Consider the following 27,411-nt stretch of genomic DNA (forward strand, 5'->3'; position numbering starts at 1 on the left):
CCTCTTTCCTGTTCGGTATAAAGGAAGCTCAGCGTTCAGAGCCACAATGCTGGGGAAAGATCAAATCTCAGAGAAGGGAGATGTGTCGGCACTTTTACAGGAACCTGGTGCCGCATCATTGAGCGAATTGTTGATTTGTATTGGAGTGGCGTGCACTGCAAAGGCTCTTGATGTGATCCGCCGGAGCTGGATGTCCCCAAGTTGCCGATCCTGCTGTTAAATGAGCGCCATGAGCCGCTATCTCTGGCTGCCTTTGCCCTATGTCACCAACTCCTTCCGAAAGAGCCAGGAGGAAGCCAATGCCAGCGGCTTTCTGTCGGCGCTGTACGATCTCTCCAACGGCTCCTCCTTGTTCAACTGGGGCAACCTGACCATCGAGGACTGGGGAATCTTCAGCAACCAGTCCAAGTATGAAGCCGAGTCCCAGAACCCGACCGTCAAAGCGCTGCTCATCGTCGCTTATTCTGTCATCATCGTCATCTCGCTCTTCGGCAATGTCCTGGTTTGCCAGGTGGTGGTCAAAAACAAGAGGATGCACTCTGCTACCAGCCTGTTCGTGGTCAATCTGGCTGTGGCCGATATCATGATCACACTCCTTAACACCCCCTTCACTTTGGTAAGACCTGCCTGTTGTCATTGCACCAGACCTGGAGGCGCCAGGATTATTAGCAACAGACTGCTGGACATGCATATGGTCACAGAAATGGGAGGGTGCATACATAAGGATCAATGGTCAGCAGAACATCGTGGGCTGAAGGGCCTGTTCTGTGCTGTTCTATGTTCTATGTTCTAAGACTACATTGATGAAAAAGTGCCTGGAACCCCCCCCCCCCTTATTGTGCTGAGGGTGGGAGGTGTAGGAACCAGCTGAGGTATAGGTCAGGCATAGGTCTTTCAAGCTGCCCCATGTTTAATGATAGTATTTTTTAACATGCCAATTAATCTTGATTTAAAATATAGAAAATTGGTGTTGAATTTTTTTTTATCATGAAATAGAGCATCCCTTAAAAGTAGTCTTTACAAGTAACATTGCTCATAACTGATCCACCTTTTCAAGGGCAGCTAGGGATGGACAATACATATTGTACACTTAAAATGCCTTGGCAATGGGGTATTGGCTTTACAAAATACAATTCAGATTTGTTTTCATTGGTAATGAGTCACTCTGTGCATTTGAGACATTTTTGCGAACTCTTGTGGACATTTTGTGAGATGTTAATGTCATAGCTCCGGTACCAACAGTTATGAAATTTGAAGATAAATATTCTGAATCCGGAGACATTTAACAATCTTGCTGTCTTGGGGGTTGTTCAGTGATGCCCGAGTTTGTAGGAGAAACTCAGCTCAAAGGGAGCTTGAATTAGAGATAAAGCTACAGAACTGATTCTCAGAAACCAATTATCTTAGAATTGAATCTCCACTTGGACTATTGAGTTCACCTTGCTGGATGCAAGTATCTTTATCAGTGTACATCAGTGTAATTCAGACATCTCTGATTTAAAGTCTACATCTAGAAGGTACCCAGGATTTTGGAAACAAAATATTCGCAAATGTTTTTGGTATGTAATGGTTTTATAATGTTTTGCTCTTAATGGACATTATGGTACTGCCTCAGTTTCATTTCATCCATACCGAGAACTCCAATCAGATTTCTATGAGTTAATCTCATCTGTGTTATACCTTCTGTAAAGCATGGCAGTAAAAAGTGACTTTATTATCCATGAGAATATGCACATTAAAATCTGAGAGTTTGGGTTACCAGTGACTCAGGGAGTTAGTCCTGATAGGCTTGCATCTTCCTGCAGACTAGAATTTGATGATTTTAAGGTTTGCATCACTGCTGACAACTCTCCAGTCTCTTTGGTATTCCTTAGCATTCTCAAATAGGCATGTCTTGCATCTGACAGCCTTTAACATTGCGTAAATTGAGACTGAAGAAAGCTTCCATTTTCAATTAAATTAACTAATGGCTCTGACATTGACAATAAGCTCAAAAGTGTCTTTCAAAACCATGTCCCCATTGGTCATGATATGGATGGGACTAGTTTTGGCTGTTCAATTGGATGCAGATCTCTAATTTTTTTTTTCATTCCTGGGACATGGGCATCGCTGGCTAGGCAGCATTTATTGTCCATCCTTAGTTGCCCTTGAGAAGGTAGATCAGTCATGAGCAATGTTACTTGTAAGGACTATTTTTTAAGAGATGCTCTGTTTCATGATAAAAAAAAGACTTAACAGCAATTTTGTCAACTACGCATGAGATTGAAGAATGTTACTTGTTGACTTCAGATGGGTAACTTTGGTTTCTGTTTAAAATTGTGTTGTATATTAAGTGTGTCTACCTGACTTTTTATTTTCATTATTTCAATCAACTGATTTGATATGTCCGCCCACACAGAAGTATGAATGTTGTGGTACACATCCAGTATTGTTTTGGATTAATTAGCCTGCTGTACATTACTTAATGTTGATTGTTGTAACCCTTTCCTTGTCCTAAAGTCTACAATCTATTGGTCCTGTAAGGAAGTGTTTCCTTCCTTTTTCCCACTGGGTGTGACTCCACTTCAAAGCGTAACTGTTGTGACTCATTGGTGAGCTGTGGGAGAGAGAGAAGGGTGCTAACTAGAGCAAAGGGGAACCAGCTATTACAGCCTGGCTGTTTGCACCACCAGCATGTGACCCCACTTGTGTTCCTGACCCCTCAACTGGGAAGCCCTGGCATAGGCTTACAGATCTATTAACTCTGCTTAGCTTTCCTTTTCTCTTGAAAAAAAAACCAAAGACTTCTTCAATAGCATCAATAAAAACTGTACAATTGAGTATGGTCGTGAGTCATACAGATCACAAAGATCTGAGTTTTAATCCTCGGCTTTTATTGCTATTTGTATTGCGGATATTTGCCATTATGTTCTGAGCACAGATAAAGGGATATCAGGCTGGATTCATGCACATCTCCATCTCTGTAAAAGTAACACTGAACTTCCAGTCGGCCACCACTTTAACACACCACCCTGCTCCTATGCTAACATTTCTGTCTCAGGCCAGCAGCAGTGGCCCAGTGAAGCTCAACCAAGATGGAGGAACAAAACATGACCTTATGTCTCAGTACTATACAGCCCTCAGGGCTCAACATTAAGTTTAACAAATTTAGTGTGCCCCCTCTATGTTCCCCCCACTCCTATTCCCCCCCTTTCCACCCTCACCACCCACCATTCCCCTGGTCCTATATCTTGCCAGTGCAGCCAACCAACCAATTCACATTTCCCATTCTCATTTATTCAGCATTTATTGTGTCTCCAGGTTACAGTCACTAATCCCATTGCCTGCTTCCTTTATTTTCTTTCTCATTCTCTGAGCACTGTCTCTATTGATTCATCTGACTCTTTCCTTCCTCCCTAACCACACCACCTGTCATCAGCATAAATGCCGCCATTTCTTAGCTGATTTCAGATCTGATGAGAGTTACTGGGCTTGAAACATCAACTTTGTTTTTCTCTCCATAGATCTGTCAAATCTACTGAGTTTCTTCAGCATTTTGTTATTTATTTCCGTGGGTTACTCAGCACCTCCTTTACAAGTGCAGGTGGATATTGAATGAAGACAGAATATAGCTCAGATTTGTTTGAATGCACTGCTGACATTCATATATTAAACTAAGTATAGTACCAGTAGCTTTCATTTCAGTAGATTGGAACCATACCACTTGTCAGTGTCTTCAAGTCAAAGGCAGGTGAACTTGTGTTTAAGGTAACTTGTTCAATTGTTCAACTGCGTTATATTTTATTTCTTCTTGGTAATAAAAGATAATTTACCCATAAAAGATTGAATAGAGATTGCAGTATGATAATTGCTCTTTCTCTTGCAGGTTCGGTTCGTAAATAGCAACTGGGTGTTCGGGAAGTTGATGTGTCACATCAGTCGGTTTGCACAATACTGTTCTGTGCATGTGTCAGTACTGACCCTCACTGCTATTGCTTTAGACCGACATCAGGTACGGAATAAATACCAAAGGGCAAGATTAATGCACTGCATATTTCTATTATTGAATAGACATCCAGGGAACCTGCTTATGATGGTAAAGGATTCAAAGGGGATATGAGTTTACAAATTGGGAAATTTAAAGTGCTGAAAGTTCCTTTTCTAATAACAGCAATCTTATCTTTGATTTAAAGTAGGCATCATGATTACTTACCTCCTATCCTGACTATTTTCTCTTCCTTGTTGAAGGTTTCTGATTTGTAGTGTGTACACACTGTTTTCTCTTCCTGTCATCTTGGTGTAATTCTGCCTCATTCCCCCTCTTACCCAGTATGATCATTTTTCTGAAAACTGCTTTTTGCAGTGAATTCTGCCACATGATTTGACTAGAGGGTCGTGACAGTCAATGACAATCTTTTCTTAAAAATGAGTACTATTACGACTCATTTGGGAAAGTGCATTGATTCTCAAGCCTCATGATCCTGGTGTTAACACAGAAGGTAATGATTTAATCAAAGTATGCTAAGTCCCCACATTACCTATCTGAAGGAATCAGGTTAACAGAAAACAGGGAGCAGGTTCCCGTACTTGATACAATCTATTGATTATATTAACAAGTTCAAGCTGCGGGTAAACAAAACTATGAATATATGCCTCAACTACTGTGAACTCTAACCCACTTTTAAACCCCTACACACACAAACAAATAGATAAATAAAAAAGACTTTAATGGAAGGGGAAACTAGGGGAATGCATTTCAACAGCACGACTCTTCAGAGTAAAATTAGATGTTATTTTTGTTTCCGAAGATTTTGTGATCTTTGATCTCTTTTCTCCAGATTTTTCTCACTTTTCAGGATTCACAGAGTGATTGGAACATTGATAACAAAGAGTCTTAATCACTGGTGAAAGGCAACATTTGCTGCAGCTGGTGGGAGAATATAACTAGTTTGCTTCAGGCGCTTTTATTGCAGAGGTACAGAACCTCCTCTCCCAACATGCAGAGGCTTCTCATCCTCGATATAAACATTCAAGGTGTTTATCTGACCAGAACCAATGACAGAGCTGTTGTAAAGCTGCACATTTGCACAAGCCAATCAGTGATCTGTTGCTGGTTAAACATTCACTGCAATCACACATTCCTCCTCTTTAAATGCAATACGATTTTATTTCCTCTGCCACCATGCTCAAACAAAGCAGCACTGCAAACAAAATTCACAGTAAGTTCCAGGAACTTGTTTTCAAAAGGGTATAAATTCCTCTACATTCCTTGATTTTAAAACACCCTTTTCCCATTTTCCTTCACTATCAAAAAAAACATAAAACAACGCCATCTTTATAGCACAATCCCAATTGGCATGAATCACCAGGCAGGTTCAAAACTAATATTGATTATCTCATATAAATATAGAAAATGCCGAAAATGCTTGAAACGTCAGGCAGCATCTCTGAAGAAGAGGAATTACCATTTCAAGTCTATGATGTTTCTTCAGAAGTTTTATTAGCTATCTTGTCGCAGGCAAAGGATGAAACATTTGGGTCAATTTGTTCTGCCTTTAGTATTTTCCACGAGAGGAAAGATTTCTTCGATGTAACTAAAAACAAATAATTCTGTGCTGATCTGGTGCAGTTCTGTTCAGAAAATAATTATATTAGATGAATCCCTTCATGGTAAAATTGACTTCAGTTACTTGATAAATTGAAGACCAAAACTCAAACCACTGCTTGTACAACATAGATTACATTATAACCTGTTGAACTTATTGTGTCTGTGTCCTCTGCAAACCCGGATCTCTGTTAAAAATCACACAACACCAGGTTATAGTCCAACAGGTTTAATTGGAAGCACACTAGCTTTCGGAGCGACGCTCCTTCATCAGGTGATTGTGACAATCACCTGATGAAGGAGCGTCACTCCGAAAGCTAGTGTGCTTCCAATTAAACCTGTTGGACTATAACCTGGTGTTGTGTGATTTTTAACTTTGTACACCCCAGTCCAACACCTGCATCTCCAAATCATGGATCTCTGTTGACAGCAGCAATTATTTTACTTTATTTCAAAAGTCAGAAGTGGGGGAAATACTTCTCTTTCACAGGTACAATGCTAGGAGTGTGCAATTCCTTCTAAATGAGAACAGTAATTCAAATGTTATGGTTATTGACTTAAAGTAAACTTGTAGCAGTGTTAAGTGCGAAGGAAGCCTTCGACTGAAACCCACTAAAACTGTGGTTGCCAAAAGTAATCTTTATACATTGGAAAGCATTCATAATAAATTCTTGATGTTTAGGAAAATGCAACCACTGGATCGTAATTCTGTAATGTAAAAAATGTATGAAAGGCAATATTGTTAGAAATGCATAAATCAGAGTGCAGTATATGGACTGGAACTTACAAGGAGGAAGGTATTTTGATTTATGCCCTTTAAGCAGCACTAAGACCCATTATGCAGGACATCACCAAATTTAATGAAAGCAATGGACAAAAATTTAAGATAATTACAATTTTAGAGAAGCCATACTTGGTTTTTAAATCCTATAGATTGTTCCTAACCTCCAACAATGAGAATCAAGGAGCTACAATGTTTTGGGATCATGAAATGGACATTTGGGGTAGGATACAGTATATGTCTTGACCACAGCGTGGTGGTAGAGAAAGAAAATAAAGTGGTGTATTTGAAATGTGGGAGGAACCAGATGGTAGAGTTCAAATGAGCAATGTCAAAATAATGAGGAGAGAAAACAGTAGTGGAGCAAGTCTGTTTTGTTCTGTTTGTTCTGAAGTAAATAATGGTGTTTGGAAGCAACACAGATGTGGAAATAATATTCATATTTTGCATTGACATCGACTTCATAGAAAGCTGAGAGATGTGGAAACATTTGACAGTCTTTATCAATAATTCAAATGCAATGAGGGAATTGTGTAACTGTGAACACAATTCATGTCATATTATCTTTTACATTATCCAATTATGGTTATGGCTGTGCTTTTAGCTTAATACAGTGCAGCATTCTTTTCCTCTTTTTAGTTTATCTTTTCATGAGCTTTTGCTTTCATCAAGGTCAAAGATCAGAAAGGTGGGTAGATGAAATACTTCTGCACATTTGGCCAATAAATGGTTCCTGTGAGTGTATCCCTTTCTTAAGGCATTTTATTGACATAACTGCAACATCTTCATTCTCTGCTTAAGCTCTTCTTGTAGCTTTTCTGAATGGGAGGCAAATAGTTTTAAGATAAAGGACAGCAGATTTAAAACAGAGACAAGGAGAAACTACATTCGTCAAAGGGTGGTGAATTTGGTTGCAGTGTAGATGCTGGGACATTGGGTAATTTTAAGGAGGTGTTAGACAGATGCTTAATTTGTCATGGGTTGAAAGGTTATGGAGAACAGGCAGGAGTGTAGAGTTGAGGCCAGGATGAGATCAGCCATGATCATACTAAATACTTCTGCTACTTGTTCTTATGAATGTAAATGGCTGAGAGTTGACAGCTTAACATAGCTTAGATCGCAAATCATATTTTCTCAGAACTGAGCTGTGATTAACCAAGATCGAGAAGGGAGTCTTGGAGTCAGTAACCTAGATTTAATTCACCATATCAGCATGCTAGTGACTAAGCATGGGGTGGCTTAATACAATGTGATTCACTTTCTCAGGGGAGATGTCAGTGAGGTTTTCAACTCCATGTTGCTTTCCTATTTGTGGTTAGTGTGGTAATGAGTGAGCTTCATGATGACCAGGTCAATCATGGCCTGTCAGAGGTGGACCACGAACAGACTTGATGATGTGGGAGATTGATGGTTTGATCCTATCGAGCATCTTTTTGACAATTCAAAGGTTTGTCCTTTGCTGGCTGATCCAGCATTTGTTATCCATCCCTTGAGAAGATAGTGGTGAGCTGCTGTAGTCTATTTGGTGTCGTTCGATCCACAATGCTGCTTGAAGGGGGTTCTCAGAATTTGGCACAGCAATTTAAGGAACAGCGGCATATTTTAACTCAGGATGGTGAGTGTTTGGAGGGGAACGTGCAGAAGGTAGGGTTCCCAAGTAGCTGTTGTCCTTGTCCTTCTAGATAGAAGTGGTCATGGGTGAGGAAGGTGCTGAAAACTACCTTGTTGATTTTCTGCAGTGCATCCAGTAGATGGTATGCTCTGTTGATACTGAGCGTTGTGTTGATGGTAGTGGGAGTGAATGCTTGTGTCTGAGCTGCCAATAAAACAGAATGCTTTGTCCTTGATGGTGTCAGGCATTTGAATATTGTTGGAGCTGCAGTCATCCAAGCAAGTGAAGTGTATTCCATCAGACCCTTGACTTGTGCCTTGTAAATGGTGGATAGGCTTTGGTGAATCAGGAGTTGAGTTACTCCTTATACCATTCCTAGCCTCTGACCTTCTCTTGTAGCCTATATTGAAACGGTGAGTCCAGTTCAGTTTCTGGTCAATAGTAAGCCCCCAAGATGCTGATAGTAGGGTTTCAGTATTGATAACACAATTGCATGTCAAAGGGCAGTGATTAATTTCTATTTTTTTTGGATATGGTCATTGCTTGGTATTTGTGTGGCATGACCATTATTTGACACTTGTTGCCCAAGCCTGATATTGCCCAGCATGGACTGTTTCAGTATCTGAAGAACTGTGAATGGTGCTAAATATTGTGGAATCATCAGCGAACAACCTCCACCTCTGATCTTAAAATGGATTGAATGTCATTGAAGCAGCTGATGTTTGGACCTCACACATTAGCCTGAGAAACTCTTACACTGTTGTACTGGAGCTGAGATGACTGACCTCCAACCGCAACTATCTTCCTGTTGTACCAGGTTTGACTCCAAATAGTGGAAAGAGTTTCCTTTGATTCCCATTGATTCCAGTTTTGCCAGGGCTGCTTGATGCCACACTTTGTCAAATGTGACCTTGATGTTAAGGACAGTTATCCTCACTTTATCTCTGGAATTTAGCTCGTGGTCCATCATTGGTCCAATGTTGAATGAGGTTATGTGCGTGAAGGATCGAGGAGATTGGTTGACATGAAGTGTGTGGGGATGTTTCACAGAAAAAACAATGGAGTGCTGGCCAAGGCAGGCATCTGGTGAGCTACAGCCTTCATGTACTTGCTCTGTTTTACCTGTTGGGTTTTGTAATTCTTTTGGCAGTGGAATGGGGGATGAGAATTGGCATGTAAATAGGTTGATTTACCAGTGAGGGGAAAATTACCTCTTAGCTCTCCACCTGAGCGGTTTACCATCCCAGCAAACTGGCAGCTCCGAGATGGCATTGGGAAAAATGGAGTTTCATTGTAAGTTTTTTCTTACCTACAAATACTGCTTTCTCTTTGCCTGCTGTATAGGAGGTTGTAAACTTGCACCTACTACCAGCTGTTCAGAGATTCTCCAAACATAAATTGCCTTTCAAAATAAAATCCTTACATTTTATCGTGGCTGAACTTGTCCTCATTTTGTAAGCTGTTTTGCAGTTTTTCTGCATCAATTCAGTGATTAAAATTGTTTTACACAGAAGCAGAGCCTGATTGCATCTTTGCTGATGCCCGCCCACATACATTTCCAGTAGAAGCTAATTAGTATTTGTCCATTCTGATACTCAGCCACAATAAAAACTGGATTGGTGAAATCCTCAGGATGGATTGCTGTGCTGATGGAGGGTCACTGCTTGGATGGTTATTTCTATTCTGTCTCCACAGATGTTGCTTGGTACAGAAACCTTTTGGGCCTGCTGCAGCACTCAATGCTATTCCTCTGTCTAAACGCTATATTATCAGTTTCTCTCCAAATTCTATAATGCCTTTAGTACCTAAAAATATTATCAATCTCTTCCTCGAATGTACTCATCAGTCTCCATCAACTTCCACTGGTTGACCATCCTAAATGTAAAAATGTTTCTTCGTCTCAGTCCTAATCCTGGCGCTGTGTGACTGCAGTCTCGACTCTGTAACCAGGGGAAACATACTCTTGCATCTACTCTCTGTAGTCCTCTTCATGTTTTATACATTTCAATCATATGCCATCTCATCCTTCTAAAGTCTAGTGACCTGCTAAATATTTCCAGTATTTTCTTTTCTTATGGAATGCAGCGATAAAGTAAATTACCTTCTGTCCTTAGCGAGAGTGAATGCCATCATCTTCTTTCTGCTGCTTCACACTCAAGGGGCCATGACTCACTAGCTCAGCCACTGCACATGCCTCTCGCATCTCATCATAATCTCAAATTCTCCCTATTCCTTTTTCTAGCTGTAGTTGTATTTCCCTAGCACCCATGTGCAGGTATGAGACACAATAAAAGACAACAGGTGTACAAATCTTTACTTATATTCCACCACCAGGAAGAAAGGAAACACCCGAGCGGCCAGTGACCAGCAGTGCCCTTCTCATCAAAGGGCAATGCTGCATGATCAAAAGAGTGAAGGGGAGGGTAAGGATTACATCAAGATAGAGTTGGAGGGGGAAATAAAGCACTCCACTCACTGCGGCGCTCACCTGTCCCTGAATAGCTCAAGGGTGTTGATGGACACCATGTGCTCCTTCTCCAGAGACACCCAGACGCGGACATAGCTGCGGAAGAGGGGCAGGCAATCGGCCATAACAACCCCCTCCACAGCCTGCTGCCTGGACCTGATTTGGGCCAGTTTGGCCAGGCCCAGGAGCAGACACACGAGGAGGTCCTCTGACCTACCCTACCAATTCTCTCCATTGCATGCAGCCTGTCCACTCATTGGTTCTCTCCCACCTCATCCTGATAGGATCAGCCAGGATCCTATTGAGTGGCAGAGCAGGCTGGTCTTTCTGTCCAAGTAAAAGCAAAACACTGCAGAAGCTGGAAATCTGTAATAAAATAAAGTTTGTTCTGTTTTAACGTGTGTTTCATCCGTGCGGATTCACTGTAATGCGATTGGGAATGATGTTTTTACAGTGTGACCTTTTAAAACATGTGTTGGCTACAATGCAATTATAGTGCCAACATTTTAAGCACTATTTCTAAAGCGCGATTTTTCTATAATGCAGGGTTGCACAAGAATAGTCGTAGAGGAACTGACTGTAATACTTTTTCCCCTCTCTTCACTCACCACCTGTTGTCCTCCTGTATCCCTACCAGCGGCTGTTCCATCCACCATCTTCATATTCAGTCTCGTTATTGGTCACACTGCAGGAAATTATAGCCCCCTGACCTCCCATTCTGGAATCTGATGAGCCCCCTTGACTGAGTGTGACAGTGCAAATGGATTGACTGTAGGGTGGTGTAGTGGACAACGAAGAAGGTTACCTCAGAGTGCAACGGGATCTTGACCAGATGGGCCAATGGGCCAAGAATGGCAGCAGGAGTTTAATCTAGAGACTGTGAGGTGCTACATTTTGATAGGGCAAATCAGGGCAGGACTCATACGCTTATACTCAGGATAAAAGCAATTCGCACCAGGCTTTAAGCATTAACAGGAGATGGCTCTATTTATTGTAACACATTTTGGCAGAGATATAAAGAAGATTCCAAATCACTCCAATGCGGCTTAAATTATACCCCTCTAACACAGCAAAATACCTACATTTACAATTAAGGCAGACAAAAAATAGATAGTTTGATATAAATATTATTGCAGAATAAAAGAATAGACAGGGACAATAAAATAGTGAGGATTGAAAGCCCATATTTCAATGGTAAGGTCTGGGGTGGGGGTGGGTGGTGTTGTTGAACAAAGAGACCTTGGAGGGCAGGTTCATTGGTCCTTGAAAATAGAGTCACATGTAGATAGCATAGTGAAGAAGGCGTTTGGTATGATTGCCTTTATTGGTCAATGCATTTGAGTATGGGAATTGGGAGGTCATGTTGCAGCTGTACGGGTGTGAGACCTCTTTTGGAATTCTGCATTCAGTTCAGATCTCCTTGTTATAGGAAGGATGTTGTTATAAACCTGAAAGATTTACAAGGATGTTGCCAGGGTTGGAGGACTTGAGCAATAGGGAGAGGCTGAATAGACTGGGGCTATTTTCCCTGGAGCATTGGTTGATGAGAGATGACCTGATAGAGTTTTATAAAATCATGAGAGACATAGTTAGAATGAATAGCCAAGGTCTTTTCCACAGTGTAGGGAAATCCAAAACTGGCCAGTTTGGTTGAAGGTGAAAGGGGAAAGATTTAAATGGTACCAAAGGGCCATATTTTCATGCAGAGGGTGGTGCATGTAGGAATGAGCTGCCAGAGGAATTGGTGAAGGCTGAAACAATTACTGCTTTTGGATGGGCATATGAACAGGAAGGGTTTAGAAGGATATAGGCCAAATGCTGGCAAATGAGACTAGATTAATTTAGGATATCAGGTCAGCATAGACGAGTTGAACTGAAGAGTCTACATAGATGATGTACGTCTATGAACTCTATGACTTCAATAAGGACTGGTCCCCTTTAACTTTCTCTTATGGCTGAAGCACATGCACTGTGTTTGCCATATAAACTGCCGGCACGTGCCCCATACTGTGACATTTACACAGCACATTTCTGTGCAGCAACATACCAACTCCATTGATTGTTCAGTGCCTCCTACTGTGACAAGCTGCCACCTCTACCTATAGGTTAAAAGGCAATGAAAGCCATACAGGCTGGCAGCCTCCAGCAGTAAGTGCAAAGTGAATGAATGCTAAGAAGAGGAACTAAAAAGCCGTAAGATGCGTTATGTGCCCATGCCTGAGATTCGAGTGTCTTCCTGCAGTCCAAAGCAATGTGACAGTTACAGGCAAGTTAGAGGTGATTTGTTGCAATTTAACTGGGAAGAGTACATCAATAATCATGCCCCACTGTTTCACAAACTGTCACTAAAAGTATAAAACACAATTTAGGCTACAAAGATGACCAAATTGCCTGACTGATTGCCCTCAGGATAAAAGCAATTCACACCAGGCTTTAAGCATTAACAGGAGATGGCTCTATTTATTGTAACACATTTTGTCAGAGATAAAAAGAAGATTCCAAATCACTCCAATGCATTTAAAATTATACCCCTCTAACACAGTAAAATATCTACATTTACAATTAAGGCAGACAAAAGTCAGGTAGTTTGATACAAATATTATTGCGGAATAAAAGAATAGACAGGGACAATAAAATTCTGAGGAACGAAAGTCCATATCTCAAGGGTTAAATTGTCTCAAGTCCTTTTGATTTCAGGATCAATGACAAGAGTGTTATGTGCAAAAGTGAAGGTTGTTTTTCACTTCAATATTTGATTAGAGGAAATTCAGAAATTCTTTTCTCAATGTCGAAGTTCCATTTTTCTTATCATTTCACCGTGTTTACCCACATTACTCACAATTGACCTCTAAACTCAAGGAAGTGGATATTCCACCCATGGATCTGATTAAAGGTTTTGATTTGATCAAAGGGCTGAATTTTCTGGAATAGATCAGAACTCCAACTTTGTGAATATATCAGGCTCGTCAGTTCATGCCCTGGAACAACCATCTGATCAGCAGCCTCCTGATTTCTTGTTTTATTCATTCACAGGATGAGTGCTGCTAGTTAGGCCAGTATTTATTGTCCATCCCTAATTGCCCACAGGGCTCTAGGTTTTGAGTCACATGTAGGTCAGACCATGTGTTTACAGCAGTCTTCTTCCCCAGAGGACATGACTGAACCAGACAACAGATTCATCATCATCATGAGACACTTAATTCCAGACTGTTATTGAATTCAAATTCCAAAATGGTGGGATTTGAACCCAGGTCCCCAGAGCATTACCTAGATCTCTAGATTAACAGCAAAAGTACAACTCAACCATTGTCTCCCCATTGGCCACCTCCATGCTTGCCACACTATTAAGAATGGCAGATAGGGTCGGGATGTGGGAAACATAGGAAATAGGAGCAGGTGGTGGCCATTTGGCCCTTCAAGCCTGCTCCATCATTCAACATGATCAGAACTGATCACCCAGCTCAGTACTCTATTCCTGCTATACCATACCCTTTGATCTCTTTAGTCTGAAGAACTGTATCTATTTCCTTTTTGGAAACATCTAGTGCTTTGGCTTCAACTGCATTTAGTGGCAGAAAATTCCACAGGCTCCCCACTCTCTGCATGAGCAAATTTTTCCTTATCATAGTAATGCAATCAGAAGGGCATTCAGCACATGTTGACCGAGAGAGGTAGGCACTGCTGCAGTACAGTGGCAGTCTCAAAATGGTTGACGTGGAGATTCCCTTAGATACCTTATGTAAATTTGAAAGTGAAGCATCCTGAACTGGTTTGGGGCTATCAGTTTGGAAAGGGTGCCTCCTCCACAGGATTGCCTTGGGCCTTTGGCTGTGGCTTTTCATTATGGCAGCTCCATCATTTGGATCTTAGATCCTCTGAATCTAATGACCCACTGAAAGACAACTACCTTTGAGGAGCTTCCAACCTCCACAGTCTGTCAATCTCTTCAGGAAAAAGGTGACTCTAAATTGTCTGCCTGTTTGAAACAAGCTATTCAACAAAGAGCAAGGAACAGTACAACACAGGAACCAGCCCTGCAGCCAAGCAAGTCTGCACTGACAGCTTACACCTTTCCCAGCTAAAAACATTTTGCCTCTGTGTGGGTCTGTATCCCTGTATTCCCTTACTTTCATGCATCATTGTTATTGCATCTGCTTCCACCACCTCCTCTGGCAGTGCATTCCAGGCACTTACCACCCTCTGTGTAAAAAACCCTGCCTCTCAGATCTCCTTTTAAACTTTGCCTCTTCTACCTGAAATCTATGTCCCCTAGTACAGTACAACCTCAATTCTCTGAACGTCAATTATCCAAATTGCGGATTATTCAACCAAGATCTCAAGGTCCCGTAAAAATGGCAATAGACAACTCAGCACTCAGTTACCAGTTAAACTGCATTGTGCATTGCTGGATAACCGAGAAATGTTTGGATAACCGGCACTTATAAATTACCATGTGTTTACGATCAGATCGATTATCCGAACGATCAGTTATCCGAACAGGTTCGACTGTAATCGACATTTCTATCCCTAGGAAAAAAACTCTGAATAACCATTCTATCCATTCCTCTCATAATTTTGTAAACTTTTTTCAGGTCATCCTCAGTTTCTGACATTCAAGCCAAGTTTGTCCAATGTTTCCTCATAGTTAATATCCTCTAAACCAGGCAACCTCCTGGTAAATTGTTTCTCCAAAGCCTCCATAGCTTTCTGGTTTAACTTTGCTGTCACCTTGGGTAATTCCCAGGGAGTTGGGATGGCACCAGCAAACTATCTTAATGGGATTTTCTCTTCCTACTTTTCTGACCACCTGCCCTCCCAACATCACTGTACTCCTCCCTCCAATTCCAAATGCATGGGACGAGGAGGAAATCAGTTCTATAAACCTCTTTTTTTTCTGTCTGTAACTGCTACCAGACCTGCTGATTTACTGTATTTTTTTTTGCACATACCATCATTGATCAGGCTCAGTATAAATATTATTTTAAGTGGGGACTGAATTGCTTTGTACAGCTTAGTTAGATCAGTGGCTCTAAGCAGCACCCTTTTATGTTTGAAACAATTGTGATCTCTACTGAAGTGCTTGACCACATTCCATGACGTGGTCTACCAGTAAATCTGAACAAATCCAGCAGCATCTACAAATTGGAAAAAAGAACAAACACATATCATGAAAAGTACAATTTTTAATTTCTTCTGCTTTTGCAATAAAAAAGTCTAACTGATCTCTCCATTATTGCTATGGACAAAAACAATTATTTTCTCTTCTAAAGTTTTATTTCCTCTGTAAGAACTACTGAATTAACTTCTTACATTTCACTTTCTTGCAGTGATTTCATGATTACTTCTTACTAAACAGGTATTTGGGAGTCTTTTATAACTGGGTTCCGAGCCTGCCATCCCTCATTGTTTCTATGTTCATGCATGTGAATCTTGACTAATGCCTATTGTCTGTGAGGTTCTATCTGGCCAAGTTGTCTGAAGTTTTGATTACTTACAGTGTGGAAACAAGCCCTTCGGCCCAACAAGTCCACACTCACCCTCCGAAGAGCAACCCACCCAGACCCATTCCCCTACATTTACCCCTTCACCTAACATAACAGGCAATTTAGCATGGCCAATTCACTTAACCTGCACACTATTGGACTGTGGGAGGAAACCGGAGCACCCGGAGGAAACCCACGCAGATACGGGGGGAATGTGCAAACTCCACACAGACAGTTGCCTGAGGCGGGAATTGAACCTGGGTCTCTGGCACTGTTAGGCAGCAGTGCTAACCACTGTGCCACCGTACCGCCCATAAATGCTGTTCATTTCCCACTGGTAGGATCCCACTGGTAGTTGGCACCTTTGGAACTGTGACCCAGAATGATGTCTTTAACAATACCAGAAGTCACATGACACCAGGTTGCCATCCATCAGATTTATTTGAAATCACAAGCTTTCGGAGTGCTACTCTTTCACCTGATGAAGGAGCAGCGGTCCAAATGCTTGTGATTTCAAATAAACCTGTTGGATTATAACCTGGTGTCGTATGACTCCTGACCTTGTCCACCCCAGTCTAACACCAGCACCTCCACATCATCCTTAACAATAAGAGAGAAATTTGTAGGCAGAGAAAGTACTTTCACTCAAACTGGAAGCTGTGCTCACAGGTGATAAGTTGCGTATGTCCTCGTAGGTTATTTGGGACAAATGTTGGAACGTTCTGACTCCCCTCTGCATTGTTTTGCACAGGTTATTATGCACCCATTGAAACCCAGGATGTCGACAGTTAAAGGAGTCATCTGTATTATTGTCATTTGGATCATGGCAACCTGCTTCTCCCTTCCACACGCGATCTACCAGAAGCTGTTCAGAGTCGAATACAGGTGAGCCAGAGAGTGAAACCAGCCAAGAAATATTTACTGCTTTTAGTTTATTACATTTCACATAGACGCACATAACTCTGGGTCAAGTTTTTTTTAATATGATGAAGTGAAACTGTCAGACTTTGCAATCATTAGCCTGTGAAGCTGATTATAACTTTCATCACTGAAGCATGCATAGAATCTACTATCAGCAATTGCCTTCTCCTCCACTGGGTGTGTTGTTAAAGAGACTGGAGACTACAGATTTAGAAATCACTGAACTGACAAGAACATCCCATTTTAGTTGTAATACTACAATGCAAGCCTTGAAAAGCTACATCTCTAATACATTTCTGTTGAGTTTTTAATTATGTATGACATTATAACTGGTACTGAATAATTTTCCTAGACCTAGAAAATTAATCTTTTATTTATGTAATGACAAAGTTTTCCATCATGATAAACCTTGCATAGCCCTTTAATGTAATTATTTTTTCTAAATTTGTTAATGATGTGTCAAATTCTAATCTGTATAATACAATCTGTTTATTTTACTCTGTGTAAAATGTATTTAACTATGAAGCTAATTAGAATATCTCACTTTCTCATTTGCTGTCTGTGAGAATTCTTCATTGTGTTTGACTACTCAACTTTAGAGATCTCTCCACGCTTCAGGCTCACTGTCTTTATTCCTGATGAAGGGCTTTTGCCCGAAACATCGATTTCGAAGCTCCTTAGATGCTGCCTGAACTGCTGTGCTCTTCCAGCACCACTAATCCAGAATCTGGTTTCCAGCATCTGCAGTCATTTGTCTTTACCTCTTTAGAGGTATCATTGTTCCTCACCACCTGGTATTCACCTTGACTTTGTATTAAACTGGTGTTGAGAAACCAGAATACTACATCACAAAGATCACTTTGTGATCAATTCACTGTCCACAAAATCTGGGCCATGATCAACCTTGTTTTCATTTTCGTTTATTTTCAAACAATGAATAGCGATAACCAGACCAAGGAAGTTGGTCTAAATGACATAAATGAATGAGCACCATACCACTTAGATAAGCTTTGTTTTGTGTTGGGATTTACATTTCAATATCTGCTGAATTTAGCTCCTTATTTTCCTGAGCCACCTGTAAATATTTGATTTGATTTATTGTAGTCACATGTACAAGGAGTGGAGAGCTTTGTTTTGCGAGCAGTACAGGCAAATCATAACAAACAAGGACATAGGGTGCTTAGACAGAGCAAGGTGTACAAGGTTATGGTTGCAGAGGAGGTGCACAAAGCAAGATCAACATTAAAAAGATCAACATTATTTGAAGTTAGAGAGGTCCATTTCTGTTACTCGACTTGATGAGATAGGAAACTATGCAGACAAGAGGCCAAAGCTTTGATTGCCAGGGTTGGATCTTACATTTGTTTGAATAAGATTTAGTTGCAAGAGTTTTTTACATGGGCTTCCCCCATGAGGCCCATTGAGTTCTCTCTTCGCATCTTCCAAACTCGCCACATTAGTTATCTACACCGCCCCTGTCGTGTCTGTCATGTCTGCTTCCAGCCCTAGCTTGTCACGTGTAATTCCCAAACAACTCACCACACAGCAGAAATCCCAGAATTCATCAGTACCACCTTCCACCATCTTCAAAGGCCCATTGTACACCTGGACAAGCGCGGTGAGAATGAAACTACCCTTCAAGGCTCCTAATACTCTTTCTCCAATACGGCAGAATTGACTCAAGTTTAGAGCGACAGCCTTCAGACAGGAGGTCCTGGTAGAGGACGTCAAGCACAGACTTGGATATCAGTCAGTTAATCACTTGTGGTGGTCAAGGATAAGTGCTCTCAACCTATGAGCTGAGGAATTATACATTGAGTCATAGAACATGGAATCAGACCCTTCGGTCCAACGCTGACCATGTTCCCAAACTTAAGTACAGAACAACTGCAGTTATCCAAACATCAATTATCCAAATTTTGGATTAGCTGAACAACATCTCAAAGTCCCATAAAAATGTTATTAAATTTAAATAAAAGCACAACGAGAGCTGTGCTGGGGGTGGGAGCAGGAACACGGTCGCCATCAGAACACTATCCCTGCTATTGCCGCCACTACGGGAACCCTGAGTGTTATTTGATCTAAATGCTCCCCGCCTATCTCGTTCTGATAATCGAGGTTGTTCTGCAATCCCACCTGTCTGTGTTTGGCCCATATCCCTCTTAACCTTTCCTATTCATGTACTTATCCAAATGTCTTTCAAATGTTGTAACTGGACCTGCATCCACCTCTTCCTCTGGTAGTTCATCTCACACAGTAACTGCTGTCCATAAGAAAAAGTTGTCCCTCGTTTCCTTTCTCCTCTCACCATAAAAATATGCATTCTAGTTTTGAACTCCCCCACCTCAGGGAAAAGAGCCTTAATCTTCACGTTATCTATGCCCCTCAGGATTTTATAAACTTTTATAACGGGCTGCTGATCTTTCATCTTGACTCTCTCTACCCCACTGTGAGCTCTTTTTTCCAAGGATAAGAGAAAAGATTGAGTGGGATGAACCCAGCTGCAACAGCTATTGGTGCTGAACGCTATCTGCTGAGTGAGTGAGTCGGCAGTGCAGAGGCCATTTAGGATTAGAAGGGATGGGGTTTGCAGAGGTTGACAGCGAGTGAAATAAGATACTCTCTGTAATCGTGAGAAGGATAGATCACCAGCCTGAGGGGGATGTGAGTGCTGTAGCAGAGAGAGTGAGTATGAAGAGAAGATGTTGGCACTTAACCCAGGCCGTGCAGTGAAGATCACTGAAACCTTATTTCATATCTCCAGATGGCTGAGACTGCTGGCACCCTCAGACCGGGCTGGCTTTGTATTTTCTGTCAGTCCTGGAGCAAGAGCACATCCCTTTCTCTGCACCACCTCATCCAGCAGGGTCCTCAGCTCCTTGTCTGCAAAGTGGCACACCTGCTTCCCCATACCTGCCACACTGAGGGCACATATTATGTGGTGTTTCACAGGGGTCAGTGCTGGGTCACTGTTGTTTGTGATATACATAAATTATCTGGAAGAGGGCACTTTTGGTATGATCAGCAAGTTTGCAGATGACACGAAGCTTGGTGGTGTAGCAGAAAGCATAGGAGACTGCCAAAGAATACAGGAGATTATAGATAGACTGGAGTGTTGGGCGGAGAAGTGGCAGATGGAGTTCAATCCAGGCAAATGTGAGGTGATGCATTTTGGGAAGTCTAATTCTAGAGCGAATTATACAGTAAATAGAAGAGCCTTGGGAAAAGTTGATGAGCAGAGAGATCTGGGAGTGCAGGTCCATTGTACCCCGAAGGATGCTCTATAGAGTGGTCATGAAAGCATATAGTATGCTTGCCTTCATAGGATGGGGTATTGAGTATAAGAGCTGGCAGGTCATGTTAAATTTGTACAAGACATTGGTTTGGCCACATTTAGAATATGGTGTGCAATTCTGGTCGCCACATTACCAAAAGGATGTGGATGCTTTGGAGAGGGTGCAGAGAAGGTTTACGAGGATGTTGCCTGGTATGGAAGGTGCTAGCTATGAAGAGATGCTGAGTAGGTTAGATTTGTTTTCATTAGAAAAATGGAGATTGAGGGGGGACCTGATTGAGGTCTACAAAATCATGAAGGGTACAGACAGGGTAGATAGAGATAAGCTTTTTCCCAGGGTGCAGGATTCAATAATGAGAGGTCACGCTTTCAAGGTGAAAAGTTTAAGGGGGATACACGTGGCAAATACTTTACACAGAGGGTGGTAGATGCCTGGAAAGCGTTGCCAGCAGAGGTAGTAGAGGCAAGCACTGTAGATTCAATTGAGGTACGTCTGGACAGATACATGAGTAGATGGGGAGCAGAGGGATACAGATGCTTAGGAATTTGGGCGGCACGGTGGCACAGTGGTTAGCACTGCTGCCTCACAGCGCCAGAGACCCGGGTTCAATTCCCGCCTCAGGCGACTAAATGTGTGGAGTTTGCATGTCCTCCCCGTGTCTGTGTGGGTTTCCTCCGGGTGCTCCGGTTTCCTCCCACAGTCCAAAGATGTGCAGGCCAGGTGAATCGGCCATGCTAAATTGCCCGTAGTGTTAGGTAAGGGGTAAACGTAGGGGTATGGGTGGGTTGCGCTTCAGCGGGGTGGTGTGGACTTGTTGGGCCGAAGGGCCTGTTTCCACACTGTAAGTAATCTAATCTAATTAGGTGACAGGTTTAGACAGTGGATTTGGATCAGCTCAGGCTTGGAGGGCCAAAGGTCCTGTTCCTGGGCTGTAAATTTTCTTTGTTCTTTGGGGTATAGTGAGTAACACAATTCAGCTGGCATCTAACGACAGGGAGTCCATGAGGGCATGGTAAGTAGATAAAAAGACAAGTTTGTTCTAATAATGTGAGAAAACATAGTAGGCCTCATGGAGAGAAACACTAGTTAACTCGATAGAATTGACAGTTAACCAAAAACAGACATAAGAATCTTCTCAATATTTTAAGTAAAGGTCCAAGACAGCAGTAAGTCCCTTATTCATCAAACAAAGATGTATTTTAGTAATCCTTCAGGTCACAGTGCCAGATTTAAGAGGATCCTGGGCATTTTGTAATTCAGAACGTATACCACAACAGGTGAAAGGTCACAAGAATTGACATGAGCACACTGTTCGAGAGGAAAGGTTTCAACAGTAGGAAGAGCTCCCACGTCTTCAAATGGTAGTGGTGGAGGAATGATTAATGGAAATAAGGTTAAGAAGGCAGCAAGAGAGGATGCCCCATCTATTGAGTTGTCCAGGCACAATGGAAGGAGTTGACCAGGACAGTCACACTACCTCCACCATCCATTAATTACCTATCATATTGGTCATGTTAACTGAAGGCACAAATTTGATGGTATTAGAAAGCATGATATAGAGCTAACTACTTAATATATCTTTGCAGTGTAAATAAGTGGGTGAATGTAACAACTTTAACATGCATAAGGAATATCTGGAATCATGGGGGTATATTTTTCCCCTCATATGGTGGCTCAGTGGGGGGGTTAGCACTGCTGCCTCACAGCACCAGGGGCCCAGGTTCGATTCCATCCTCCACAGTGTGGAGTTTGCACATTTTCCCCGTGTCTGTGTGGGTTTTCTTTGGGTACTCCGGTTTCCTCCCACAATCCAAAAATGTGCAGATTAGGTGTATTGACTATGCTAATTTGCCCATAGTGTTCAGGATGTGTAGGCTAGGTACATTAGTCAGGAATACATGTAGGGGAATGGATTTCAGTGGGTTACTCTTTGGAGGGTCAGTGTGGACTTGTTGGGCTGAATGGCCTGTTTCCACACTATAGGGATTCTATGAAACACATCATTGTGTACATTTCCTGAATTAAGGGTCAGCCATAGTTGCCTAAAGAAAGAATGTTCATGCTTGCCTTCATTTGAAAGCTGATCACTATGTTATAGATGCAGGCATCCATCCGAAAGCATATGAAGAGTATGCCAATTCCTTTCTCCATGTATTTTCTGTTCAGTCAAACAAAATTGCCACAGAAGTAAGACCAGATTAATTGAAGTATAACTTTTATAAGCTCATATGTACGCAGAAAGAGCATGCTAAGCTTCAGTGCATTACCAATCTTTTGGAGTCACAGAGGAGAAAATTGAGAGCTGTAGGAAATAGGAAGAGAGTGTCAAGAACAAGTTGTTAAGATTTGGGACACCATCCAGCACAGTGGGTTGTTGATATTTCTCAGATGATCCAAGTTTATCATCATAATAAATTAAAGCAAAAGAAAATGTTGCAATTCACAGGGTAGATTTGGCAATATCTATGGAGTGAGAAGCAGAGGCCATATACTGCCAGATCTACTGAGTACTTTTTCAGCATTTTTTGATTTTATTTCAGAAGTGTGAAATGATACCTTCTGGTAGAAAGAACATAGAGGAACAAAACACAATAAATGGTACTGTGCTAAAGGTTGTGCTGGAGCAGGTACAGCGATCAGTTCTAACAGCATACAGAATCCTTTATTGCCGAAGAGAGGACAGGAGCAATGGGGTCCTGCTGAATTTGTATAAACTGCTAGTCAGACATCAGCTGGAGTATCATGTACAGTGCAGGGTGCTGCACTTGTGAATAAATTGGACAGCGTGCAGAAAAGGTTTCCAAGAATGGTTCCAGAAGTCAGTTAAAGAGAGAATTTGATGTTCTTTCCTTTGTTGGTGAGGCCCATGTCCAAATCCCATTTGCTTCTGAGGTGTGCAATAACATCTCTGCTGAACAGACTAATTAGAAAATATCTAGGGCCCCTGCTTGTCAAAATTAAGTCAATTGCTGCCGTATTGTCAAGAGCAGTCACTCTTAGCTCAATGCTTGAACCCAACTCTAGTGTCCATGTTTGGACCAAAGCTATGATGAGGCTAGAACTGAGTGGAGTGTAAACTGAGTATCAGTGAGCATTGCTTTGTAAGTGTGGCCTGATAGCACTGTCTGTGAAAACTTCTATAACTTTGACATTTCAGAGACAACCAATGGGTCAGTAAATGGACAGATTGGCTTTGATCTGCTTTTTGTGCATAGAACAAACCTGGATAATGTTCCACATTGCCAGATGGATGCCAATGTAATAGCCATATTGGTAACATTCCTAGAAAGCAAACACATGCAGACAAATGATTTGGAGAACAGAGATCAGAGCTGGTGTTGGCTAAATACCTTCTTTATTGTTATTGTGATCTAGGCTCACACATAAACAAAACTAACTGGATGATGGCTTCAAGTTCCCCAGAACTTGAACACCAACAAAGACTTCATACCTTCTGATAACAGAGGAGAGGACAGAATTGAAAACAGATGTTAAAGCTCCTGATGAACCACACTGAAAATATTTTATATAGCGCCTTTCACAACTTTTAGGCATCTCAAAGCACTGCACAGCCAATTTTTTTCCCTTTTGAGGTATTTCAATATTGCAGAAAACATGCAGGCAAGTTAAACACAGGCACAATATCACAAACAGTGATGAAATTAATTACCAGATTATCTATTTTAGATGTCAGCTGAGGGGTAAATGTTTGGCGAAAATTTGGGAAAACTGCCCCAAAGTCGAGGATATGTTCTCAAGTCTCTGCACTGGGTGCTGGACCTACACTCTTTGAGCAAGAGGTGAGAGTGTTGTCATTGTGCCGAGGCTGACACATGGCACTAGTTGGCACTAATTGAACAATGGAAAAAGTGAGGACTGCAGATGCTGGAGATCAGAGTCAAAACGTGTGGCACAGGAAAAACACAGCCAGTCAGGCATCATCCGAGGCACAGGCCACTCGACGTTTGGAACATAAGCTCTCAAGAGCTTATGCTCAAAACGTCACCTCTCCTGCTCCTTAGACGCTCCCTGATCGGCTGTGCTTATCCAACGACACACATTTTGACATTAATTGAATAATATTGAGTAGAGTAATTCAGTGAACTGCTAATTAATCAAAACTTAGAACTAAAGCTAAAAGCATAGTTGACAGCCCAGGCTCTCATTTCCATTCAGTGGCATCCTCGTGTGATCATGTGATTAGAGATCCGAAGTCACATTAATGTGAGCATTCATTGTGGACAGAAATTTATTTGCAATCATTGGATTCAATCACTGTACATTACATGATATCGCCCACGTTGTGCTACTGTCTACTTCGTTATCATGAAGGAAATCACTCATCTTTTTTATGTTCCAGGAAAGAAAAAGTGCGAAGTTTATGTCTCCACAGTTTCCCGCAGCCAGCTGATCTGTACTGGAAGTACATGGACTTGTCGACTTTCATTCTTCTGTATGTTTTGCCGCTTCTGATTATAACTGTAGCCTACACAACTGTGGCAAAGAAGCTCTGGCTGCGGAATGCCATTGGAGACATCACTGTAGAGCAGTATTTTGCCCACAGACGCAAGAAGATAATGACCCTGAAGATGCTGATGCTCGTGGTGGTAGTATTTGCCGTCTGTTGGTTTCCCCTGAACTGTTACGTTGTACTCATCTCCAGCAAGGCCATCAACACCAACAATGCCATATATTTTGCTTTCCATTGGTTCGCCATGAGCAGTACTTGCTACAATCCCTTCATCTATTGCTGGCTTAATGCAAATTTTCGAGGTGAACTTAAATCCTTGCTGGACATGTGCAAAAGGCAAAGGGTCACCCACTCACAACCCCTTCCTTGTGTATCTCCTCCCTACAGGCAGGCATGGATTGAAGACAGAAGCCAAAAGAGAAACAATCAAGCTCAAAACTTGAGGTTTAACACCAACTCAGCAAGGACCGATATTTCCATTGTCGAACCTATTGTGACTGTAAACTAATCTGGAAAGGCAGGGCATTTTAAAAGATAATGTCAATAACTAGAGTATGTGGAGGGTCTTCCAACCTTTAAAACATCATTCTTCCGATATAAACATCTCTGGCCAAGCTGGCATTTAGTAGCCATCACTTGTTTTCCCTGAGTAAGTGTTGATGGCCAGAACTGTAGTGGTTAGATACAACCACATGGTATATCAGAGATCTGATCCATTACAAAGCAGGAACCTACCATCACTGAATGACTGTAATCAGTGTGATTTTATAACAATCCAACTTCACACACACTTTTTACTGATACCAGCATCATCTTCCACTATTCCCATGTTTGTACAAGGATCTGAATTCACCTTCCTAAATTGGAGCTCATTACTTATCCAGGTCTCTAGATTATCAAACCAACAATTTAATCAGGACACCATTGTTCTCCTTTTTTATTGAGAACTGTACAACTAAGATTGATGGGCATTTAAGAATGATCTAGTCTCCCAGGAGATTTTGAGAAATGGTTGAAAAGTTTTAAAGAATTCTTAAATTATTGTATGTAGTTTGGAAAATATTGGTGTAATCTGGTGAAAATATATGCTTTATTAGCTGACCGGTGCATTTTGCTGAAACTGTACATTGAATGTTGTCAGCTTATTTATTGTTGCATTGAGTTACTGCAGTTCTCACCAAGCAGTCTTATGAACAACATATATTTAGATGGTTCAAAATTATTCTTAAAGCTTTGAATCATGTTCTGTTGTGTTCGTGTTACTTGGTTAAAACAAATATATATACGTGGGTATTATGGACTCAGATCAGATTGCATGGTTAAGTGCACAAATCAATCAAATTTTTTTTACTAACTGCCTCTGTGGCCACATGTAAAATCAGGCATCAAGATGCTTATTAACAACTTGTTTCCCAGTATTGGTTTAATCCGAGAAATAATTTTCATTAATATCTGGAACTTGGATTTAAATCTTGTAATTTATAGCATTAAGGGAGACATCTATTCCTTGTTTAGTTTATAGTAATTTGGAGGAGGCGGTGTTGGACTGGGGTAGACAAAGTTAAAAATCACACATTATCAGGTTATAGTCGAACAGGTTTATTTGGAAACACTAGCTCTCGGAGCACTGCTCCTCTGAAAGCTAATGCTTCTAAATAAACCTATTGGGCTATAACCTGGTGTTGTGTGATTTTTACCTCTGTCTTGTTTACAAATAGTCATCATTTAGTTTAGTATGAGGTGGAAGGAAGGATCAAAATTTTACTTTTCATTAACATTTTCACCTTTATCTTAGAAATGTTTTCAAAAACAGCATTGTTTATATTTCAAAAATGATTATTGTCAATGATTTATCTTGAGCATAAAAGACCACAAAAGAGTGGGGGAGACCATTCAACTCATCTTCCCATAAGGACTCTATAAATTGCCTTTCCAAACCAGTGGTACTTGCAAATTTGACCAACTTGGGCGGCACGGTAGCACAGTGGTTAGCACCGCTTCCTCACAGCGCCAGAGATTGGGTTCAATTCCCGCCTCAGGCGACTGACTCTGTGGAGTTTGCACATTCTCCCTGTGTCTGCGTGGGTTTCCTGCGGGTGCTCTGGTTTCCTCCCACAGTCCAATAATGTGCAGGTTAGGTGAATTGACCATGCTAAATTGCCCGTAGTGTGAGGTGTAGGGGAGTGGGTCTGGGTGGGTTGCGCGTCGGCGTGGACTTGTTGGGCCGAAGGGTCTGTTTCCACACTGTAAGTAATCTAAAAACTTACATTGTGATTTTGAACTGTGCCATTTATGTAAATCTGAATCAGTGAAGATCAGAACAAACATCCCTGGTTTTAGTACATTAAAAATGAAGGTACCCATGATCCCATGCATAGTTCTTCATGTAGGCCTTTGTGGAAAGGAATACTGGAAGTCCAGGCACAACATGTCCTCTAGTTTTTACGACTTCCTCAGCGAAGATCCAGAGAACCTGTACCTTCTGTGAAAGTTAGTTGTGAAAGTTCACAAGCCAGAATAAAATGTTAAGAGGTAAATCTGAGTTGGGATTCCAGCAAGGACTTTTATCTATCTCAAATGTGAATAACCAATCAGTGTTTTAGACCTAAAGGTAAAACCAATCTTAGTTTTATTCTTCATAAGAAATTAGTGCTCAAAATATATTCGCACTGAGAAAGGTTTGACTCATTGTTGTTTGAGCTTTCCAGTGTGGTTAAGCATGGCACTGAACCTGCACTTTTGTTGTTTGACTTTTCTGTAATGTAACCTATATTCTAATAAATATGTGAGACATTA

General features: G+C 41.4%; 1 protein-coding gene across 1 annotated transcript; it reads left to right on the forward strand.

Moving 5' to 3' along the window:
* LOC140496027 (G-protein coupled receptor 83-like) lies at window positions 1–27,411 on the forward strand. The gene is made up of 4 exons (XM_072595476.1): window positions 1–616; window positions 3,866–3,991; window positions 16,679–16,812; window positions 24,505–27,411. Exons 1-4 carry the CDS (start codon window positions 221–223, stop codon window positions 25,121–25,123), a joined length of 1,275 nt encoding a protein of 424 aa, XP_072451577.1. The 5' UTR covers window positions 1–220; the 3' UTR covers window positions 25,124–27,411.

This window comes from Chiloscyllium punctatum, chromosome 25, assembly GCF_047496795.1.
Source record: "Chiloscyllium punctatum isolate Juve2018m chromosome 25, sChiPun1.3, whole genome shotgun sequence".
Lineage (NCBI taxonomy): Eukaryota > Metazoa > Chordata > Chondrichthyes > Orectolobiformes > Hemiscylliidae > Chiloscyllium > Chiloscyllium punctatum.

Excerpts from the sequence above, each read along its gene's own strand:
- LOC140496027 (XM_072595476.1), top strand. The coding sequence starts at position 221 with ATGAGCGCCATGAGCCGCTATCTCTGGCTGCCTTTGCCCTATGTCACC. Across the intron at positions 617-3,865 it reads TTAACACCCCCTTCACTTTG|GTTCGGTTCGTAAATAGCAA; the intron begins GTAAGACCTGCC and ends TTTCTCTTGCAG. Across the intron at positions 3,992-16,678 it reads TTGCTTTAGACCGACATCAG|GTTATTATGCACCCATTGAA; the intron begins GTACGGAATAAA and ends TGTTTTGCACAG.